At 43.7% G+C, this 8,819-nt stretch overlaps 1 protein-coding gene across 2 annotated transcripts; it reads right to left on the reverse strand.

The window, feature by feature from the left end:
* LOC8077276 (serine/threonine-protein kinase SRPK) lies at window positions 1,448-6,215 on the reverse strand. Of its 2 annotated transcripts, XR_002450213.1 has the most exons (6): window positions 5,551-6,215; window positions 4,002-4,781; window positions 3,379-3,426; window positions 2,163-3,295; window positions 1,897-2,024; window positions 1,448-1,757 (listed from the first exon to the last, which is right to left on the reverse strand). XR_002450213.1 is itself a non-coding variant. In XM_002462802.2 (5 exons), the coding sequence occupies exons 1-5, from the start codon at window positions 5,764-5,766 to the stop codon at window positions 1,988-1,990; spliced, it is 2,214 nt and encodes a 737-aa protein (XP_002462847.2). In that variant the 5' UTR covers window positions 5,767-6,215; the 3' UTR covers window positions 1,448-1,987. The 2 variants fall into 2 exon arrangements, 1 of the variants encoding a protein (XP_002462847.2); XM_002462802.2 differs by having other exon boundaries at window positions 1,448-2,024.

Genomic DNA, 8,819 nt, shown 5'->3' on the forward strand with positions numbered 1-8,819 from the left:
AGGCCTATAATGAAGTCACTCCCCAAATGAAATACTCCATAAGTGTGAACCCACACTTGGATGTGTGGTCGTATAGGCTGAAAATGACTTCTTTTCTCAAAAATAAAAAGATGTGAACACATAAAAACTTGGATCTAGTAACATCCAGATGCTCCATATTTTGTAGCACCATTATAAAACAAGAGAGCATAGATTGGCTATATGTTAGGCCGTCACTGTACATCAGTAATTCTTGGAAACTCTTTGCATCATGGGTGGACATGGATGTCGTATTGGAAACCGTGACTAGGTGCTAAACTAACCAACTCCTCTATATTGGAAAGGCGGGTACTGGATGTCGTATCAATCTAGGCCTTGTTTAGTTCCAAAAAATTTTGCAAAATTTTTCACATTTCCCGTCACATCGAATCTTTAGACGCATACATGGAGTATTAAATATAGACGAAAATAAAAACTAATTGCACAGTTTGGTCGAAATTGACGAAACGAATCTTTTGAGCCTAGTTAGTCTATGATTGGACAATATTTATCAAATACAAACGAAAGTACTACAGTGTCGATTTTGCAAAATTTTTCGAAACTAAACAAGGCCCTAAGAAATGCTTTAGCGAGTGAACTAGGTTTATGTTTAAGAGCGAATCAGATTTTTGCATATTACAAACCGTGACTATTTTGCCAAAATTGCCTACCAAATTTGATTAAATGAGACCATCTTCCTTGGCTAATAGGCATAGCTTGGCTCATAGACAAGCTGATTAGCCTTGCTCTTAGGGGCAACCCCTGACTCTGAAAACGAGTTATGACCATCTGGCCAACCGTCGAAGGGATGGATGGCATGTGCTGATCCATGGCTATGGACACTTCAATCATATTTCTAGAAGCTTTGGCGTTTTGTTTCGAGCAAAGAAGGCCAGAACCAAGTACTCTCCTCAATCACAAATATAAACATGTGATCTTTGTTTTAGCTACGGCCCTCGAATTGCAGAAAAGAATAAGTGGTACTTTTGTTGCTATTGCCCTCTAATACAAACTTTGATCACAATTGCATCTGTATAGAATTTGAAACTATAAGTTCATTGTTTGTGGAGGTAGTTCAATAATTGTATGATTTTGCTGTTTCATGAATACGTTTACTGTATAGCAAAAATTGGTTATCGAAGTTAGACCCCGTTTGACAGAGCTTCTCCACCGGCTTTTTCTACCAAACAGAATAAAATGAAACGGCTTCATAGCTCCACTAGTGAAGCCCCTTAAAACCTACTCTCACATTTGAATCATCTCCATTTGAATCCTTCCTTAGTACCAGTTAACATAGTTAACATCCCACAATCACAAAAAGATTGACCAAGACGGACGAGCAAATGCTCAAGCTAATAAAGTTATGCCTTCTGTGAATAAGATAAATGTTTCGAGAAATTGAGCTCCTGTATAGTTTGAACACATAAAGTGAAAAAAAAAAAATCCATCTATATGATTGTTCACTACAAAATGAACATAAAAGAATAGTTTTATACAACACCTGTCCCGCATTTTACAAGCAAATCTCAAACCATAAACCAAACAAAAATGTCAGACACCCCTGCTCAGATAAATGGTGATCCGTGTTAAATGACACAATGAAATCTCTTCTTTTTCACTGAGAGCAGAATATGAACATAATCAAGAGAAGATGCCGCGTGACTGGTCAGAGTATAATTCTTCCCTTTCCAGTGCATCCGCGATAATAGGAACAGCAATCTTCTGCTAGACTGCTACTACTGCATATACAAGTATATTCCCAAAGAGATTCCATATTTACCCACTAAAATGTCCAAAAGAATGCTATGTAATTTTGAGTGCAGTCAATCTGTGAGCATTAATACAATTTGTTCCAGGGTATGTATGGGGAATATTTACCTCCGTGTAAGTTCTGTGGGCAAATACAAAACTTTGTACAGTTAGTGGGAATGGAGATATACAATAACGCCAGCTGGTACCTGCCAGATCCTCAATCTTGAGGAATGTTGGCCTGAGGAATGTTGACCCTGGATAAGTAGTTATTATCCTCAGCAATCAAATCAATAGTAGAAATTTAATGCAAAAGAATGAGCCTCTCCACAATGAACATATATCCAAGCCAGTGAAAATAGGTATTTCGTCAGCACTAGCATGTGATGTATCACCTGTATTTCCCGCTTTGCACTTTACTCATGCTGCTCTCCAACCTCTGTATGCTTGCAGCAACCCGACCAATGTTTGGTTTTGAGTCAACGCTGTAATCATCGCTGCTGTCGACACTTCCAATGTTAGTCTGTACATCGGTGTTCTTGGCATCACTGTTTGCAACAATTCCAGTGTTGGATTTCACATTAGCATTGATGGTGTCATTGCTCTTAGCACTGGTGTCATTGCTCTTAGCACTTCCGCTGGTCGGTTTTATGTCCATACACTTGGCATTATCAGCACTGCTAACAATTCTAGTGCTGGGTTTCATATCTGATGAGTTCCGAGCATCACTGTTAGCAGGGCTTCCAGTGTTGCATTGTGCATCAAAGTTCCTGATATAAGAATTAACAACACTTCTAATGCTGCGCTTCACATCTTTGTTGACAACAATGGAATTGGTGGTGTCCCCATTATTGCTCTTATCATCTCTGCTGGAGATGTTGTCAGAGTTGGGCTTTATATTGAGCGTTTTGGCATTTCTATCAGTGACGTTACCTGTATCCAGCTTTGCATTAGAGCTTTTGGCATCACTGATGGTGATGCTTCCAATGTGGGGCTTCATATCAGAAGTCTTGGTGTCTCTATTAGTGATGGATCCAATGTTCGGATTTACATCAACATTTTTGGCAAGTCTGTTGGCAATGTTTCCAGTATTGGGCTGTACATCAGTGTTCATGGAAGCACTGCTGGTAATGCTTCTTGTGTTGTGTTTCGCATCAGCAGTCTTATCACAAGTTCCAGTGGGGCCGCCTTTTTTGCTCGTCAAATCAATATTTGTACAGTCACCACTGGTGATACTCCCTGTGCTTTGGGCCAGATCAATGTTCTTGGCATCCTTATTGTTAAGAGGCCCATCCTCGTTATATCGAAGCCATGGATGCTTTAGGCAGTCTAAAGCTGTTGGCCTCTTCTCTGGTGCAAAGTCGAGTAAAGGGCAAAGAAATCTGGCAAATTCCCGGGCATCAGATTCAGAAATTTTGTATTTGTCGACAAGGACACGTTCAATGGATGACAATTTCAGCCTTCTTATCCGCTTCAGATCTCCATGGCGGTCAAAATATTCCTTTGATCGTGTTCCCATGGTTGCAATCTGAATTCATTTCGAAAAGTATACATGTTAGCTTGATATTTCAGAAACAAAGAATTGAATTGCAAAAAAAATGCTGGGCATACCTTTTTTGGCATCTTGCCAAGTAGTTCCATCATTAAAGCCAAGTGATCCTGCAGACAACCTTCGGTCGTCAATCAAGTAACTAAAGGGCTAAAAGATAATAATCTACTAGAGTTTGCAAGGCTTAGCTTTCATGCTCTCAGTGTTCATGATAATGCCAATATGCCAAATGTAACTAAAGTTTCAATGTCTATTGGAACTGGCGTTTCAGAATATTGTTGATTAATCTAATATTCAAAGTCGAGAACACTAGCAGTTTTTAATCTTGGAGGCTGAAAGGAAAACCATTCCCCTGATATTTTTTGGGTGCACATGTTAATTGTTGTAGCTATTCGAGGTAAACAAGATTACAGGAGTAATGGATTTTTTTGTCCAGCTCCAAATTCTAATGCTAACGATATTCATGTTGACTATGGTTGTTTCCTGAGTTTAGACATACTTCTGCGTGCCAGTGCATGTCAGCACATATTATTTATGGTAGCCATTTTTTTGTCCATGTCAGTGCTTACTTTTCACTTCATTAAATTGGATAATTCTATAGTGGGATTGTGGGCATGCACTGAGTAATTGAAGCCAACTCAAAGATGAACAAAATAGCTAGGCTCATGAGGAATGCGATATATACCTCATCTTCACTGTATCCGTGGCCTTCCTTGGGTGTAAATAGCATTTCTCCTGTTGCGAGCTCAAAAGCAATACATGCAAATGACCACATGTCGACAGAAAACGAGTATCCTGCACCTAGAATGATCTCTGGCGCCCGATACTGCCTTGTCTGGATAAAATCTGTAAATTGCTTGTCAGCCCAGCAAGCATTCCCAAAGTCCACAATCTTGCATGTAAGATCAATTCCATCCAAGCTCCTTTCTGAGCGCGAAGATTCCACAGCTGATTTTTTTTTCTCAGCAAGCTTTGCAAGCACCCTCCTTGCTCTCATCTTTAGCTTCTTCTCAATCGCGTTAAGAGCAGCTTCACCATTAGGGTTTCCCTCAGGCCTCTCGAGGTTAGGTTTAAGCCCAGAGCGAACGGGGTCCTTGGAGGGATCAATGGTCGAGACAAGGAGAACGTTCTCAAGCTTCAAATCTGAATGGATGATGCCAAGCTCATTGTGCAAGTAATCAAGGCCTACCAAAATCGACTTGCATATTCGCTTCACCCTATCTAACCCGATGCCTTTGTACCGGTTGTACTGTACCAGCTTAAGCAAGCTATCTCCCAGTAACTCAAAGACGAGGCAGATATGCTGCCCGTTCGGCCCCGCGTGCTTGAAGTGATCTACCAGCTGAATGATGCATTTGCAGTTCGACGGGTCCCTCTTGGTGATCTCTGATAGGAACTCGATTTCATGGAGAGCAGCTTGCGCAAACTCAGGCGCACTCTTTTGGATCTTCAGGGCCACGTATCTCTGCAGAAAGAAGAGTACCATTTGTGAAAACAATGTTTAGTTTTTCTTTTGCCCAATTTCACAACTCTAGTCAAAGAGAGCAGAGTATCCAGAGAAATAATTACAATCATGGTTATAGTTAATCATGGTTATAGTTAACGTAAACCACATTACTACGAGAAACGAGGGGCATTAAAAGAGTTTGCCCCCCGGTACTGGCAACTGAATTTATTTTTGTATTGTACTGCTAGTAGAAAATAAATGAAAACTTCAATTTGGCATTGTTTCCCTCCAGCTCCAGCGTGTAAGACCTGAACCTGAACCCACCTGGTTCTGGTTGTTTTGTTGTGTTACGAAAGAGTAAAGGCTTTCCCAATGGCAGCGGCAAACGGATGAACCAAACTCCCAAATGGGGAAAGAAACGACAAACCGAATCCATAGTCTAGTGAAACGAAGCCTATAAAATCCGAGTGAGTATCCGACAGCCCCGTCGCAATCCCAATCCCATGCCCATTCCCCTGGCCTCGCGTGGGGCCCGAGGGCAGGGCAGGGCAGGGCGGACGAGTACTTGCGATCCGATCAAGCGATCGATCGGTGCGCCGCTAATCGACAAAGCTCGAGATCTATTCTAGGCGGGCAATCGCATTACGAAGCGGAGGTGGTAGGAGCGATCGCGCGGCGGGGGGGAAGGCGGGCGATCTTGAGCCTCCTGCCCTCGATCGCCGGGGAGAAGATGCCCGCGCGCGATCTCATGCGGAAGAGGCCAGCAGAGGGCGCGCGGCGCGCCTACCTGTGATTGGACGTCGAAGGCGAGCCAGACGGTGGAGAAGTTGCCCCAGCCGAGCTTCCGCTGCGCGACGTAGCGGCCGGCGGCGAACTGGTCCCCGGGGCGGACGGCGTGGTAGCCGCCCTTGCGGTAGCCGTCGACGCCCTCGTCCTCCTCTTCCTCCTCCACGTCAACCTCGTCGCCCGACAAGGACGGCGACAGCGACGCCACCCGCGACATGCTCCTCCCCGTGTGTTCCGGGGATTTCAAGGCAAGGCCCGCGCGTGCGTAAGGTGTCCGGCGATCCCACCGGTGGCGTTGGGATGCAAGTTCTTTGTGTTCCGGGTTAATTGGGCTGGGAATCGCGGAGGCAGGCGGTGGTGGGTTTGGTTGGTTAAAGTTACGCTTTTTTTTTTTTCCTCAGGTGGTGGGGGAGGGAGGGGCGGAGGGACGCAGAGCAAGCATCCCTGGACGACGAGAGAGAGAGAAAGGGAGAGGAGGAGGACGCGGGGAGCTTTCCCACGTCGCTCCTCCTATTTTGGATGTATTTGCACGGTCACCCATTCCATTCCATCTAACATCCCCCACCGTACCGTCATATCTCATTGCCCATCACCAATCAATCAACCTGTTCTTCGAAACTTCTCTCTCTTTTCCATCCCGAACAATCAGCAGATGCAGATCATCATGTGCCTCTTTTTTTTTTGCTGAAAAGTGTAACTTGTAATGCATTTTACATTTACTCTATGATCTTCCCGGCATTGCTTTTACTCATCACTTTATAGAGTCCATGCCCATGCCTGATTTAGCTCTGTCAAGCACCTTACATTAAGTCAGAAATTCATCTTACAAGAGGGACAACTATGGTGTCGATGTAGAGGCTTATATCAGAGTATCAGACGCGAGGCAATATTAGGAATTGATGTAAAGAAGAAAGTATATAAAGGTGCTAATTTTACCATGTGAGACACTCACCACGCTAACTATAGCGGAGAGCCAAGGAGAAACAGCATCCCTAACTATGACATGGATCGATTATATATGGATGGATGTAACAAAGAACAAGAATGAAACATGACGGTGACACAGTGTACTTATCTAAGCTCTCTCTTTTTTAATAAAAAATTTTACAGTTTGAATATTGAAGGTTGCTTGATCTGAAAGCATAAACTTTGAATGTAATAATTATGTCTTTGGCTATATTTACAAGTTGCAAATCATTCATCAACAGAATGCTCCTCGTGAGAGAAGCCAACAACAGTGTGCAGCATACCCTACCAGTAACAAGCTACCGGTCTTGCTGGTTGATCCCTAACCATCAACCATACGCCAAAAGGGTGCCTCGACGCCGACGGTGTCTTCATTTAAAAAGCACAAGTATTAATCACAGTTTCCAGAGCAACTTTAAAATGGATCCGCTTGTGATAATTAGGAAGTATGAGATGTCATATGTGAAACAGGGGATAGTGGTTGCGTAGGAATTCAGGAGGTTCGTTATCTAAATAAAGGAATTCAGGAGGTTGGTGCCATGCACCTTTGCAGTGTCATCTCCAGCGTCGTGGCTCGTGGGTTTGGTAGATTCTCTGCTGCACTGCAGCCGTGAACAACACAGCACAGCGCAGGCAGTCCATCATTGATCACTTGCTGCGTGGTACTCAGCATATCATTGCTCAAACATATATACACGGTGTTCCTGGCTCACGCATTTGGTATTTTCTTTCATGCCTTTCAATTTCAGTTAAATTCAGAACTCCTGGTTTCTTCCTTTTTTTCATGAGGGTGGCTTTAAAGTCCGGCCACATTCTTTTATTGAGGCAATTCACAATTCTAATGTGTTGTATTTTTTTTTCCTTCCAAAACACACTTTAAGCATCCACACAGGCATATTCATGCCAAACAATGCATGCAGGAAAGTGGATCTAAGGATTTTAAGATTGACGAAGCTGCTATATGTGCCTCATTGTTGAAAAACTATATTTTACATATCATTTAAAAGATAGTTGCATTAATAAACCACGTAGGCCATCAAACCTTGAACTTAATTGAATAGCTAAAAGGTGCAATCAAACCATCCAAGCAAGTCATTGGTTCTCATTTTCTGTTTGGACAATCAAATTTATTTTGTTTCTCACTGGAATCATTGACCGTGCACCCTCTATTTATAGAGGGGAGTGGCCAAGAGTTGTTGAGGGTTCTCATCCATGCAACCTGGGGCAGTTGGACGGGTTGTCCCAATGGCTAGCGTGCACATGTGCCGACGATCACCTGTAATATGCGGCCCCACTTGTCATCGTCCTAGTTAGCGGTCCCATCGGACCTCCCACCAGTCCGACCTCCAGCATAGACAGTCCTCCAACGGGCAAGTAAGCCCATCCGGTCCATACTGGACACCTCTAGTGGACTCACATATCAACTTTCTACTTTGTAGGGTCTGGTAGGATGATATGTGAGCCGCTTGATGGCCCGCTGGACAGGTCTGATGGGCCACGATTGGTGTACATCGATCCCACGATGTTCCCACTTTCAAATTGGGCGGTTCTCGTGCTCTAGCCCATTGGCAGTTTGATTGTTGCTCCTGGCAGTCCGCTCGGTTGGCTAGGCTAGCCACCATGCCAACACCCATACACCAGTACAAACATGCTAACCTCAAGTGTTGCACCTCAAGACAACCACTCCCTCAAGTTCAAGTTAGCATTTTCACAAAAAAAGTTTTCAAGTGCTTTTCAACCACCACTCGATCCCGCAACACATGTAATGTTAGATCGCTCAAGTGGCACTAGATGACGATACACAAACCTCTCTTAAAGTACGACCATCTATCCTAAACTCGACCAAGCACTTCTCTATCAAAATCTAGACCGGTGAAATTAAATGCCCTAAAAATATAGATTTGCCTTGCACATTCTATTTCATCTCCTCCGTCGATGACGCCACACAACCATCCAACCATGGACGGACCTACAGTTGTGCCCGGGTATTCCCGGGCATACCCTACATTTTTGGAAAAAATTTAATAGGTATTTGAGATATATACATGTATAATATATATAAGATGTTAAAACTACGTTTCTTTGTGTTTCTGGGTCATTTTATTCAGCAATTCACTTCTAACTCAAAAGCAATCCCATAAGCCACGCGAATCCAGACGGTCCATGACTCATCTAACCTTCCCACTCACTTCCCCACTCCCCCAAAATCCCAAAACCATCAGGCCTAGTCCATAGGGGTAGGGCAGTCGCGCACTGATGCGCAGGCATGCGCTTCCGCGACTCTCGACCACTCGCCGCTGCTTT

Source organism: Sorghum bicolor, chromosome 2, assembly GCF_000003195.3.
Source record: "Sorghum bicolor cultivar BTx623 chromosome 2, Sorghum_bicolor_NCBIv3, whole genome shotgun sequence".
In the NCBI taxonomy this organism is placed as follows: Eukaryota; Viridiplantae; Streptophyta; class Magnoliopsida; order Poales; family Poaceae; genus Sorghum; species Sorghum bicolor.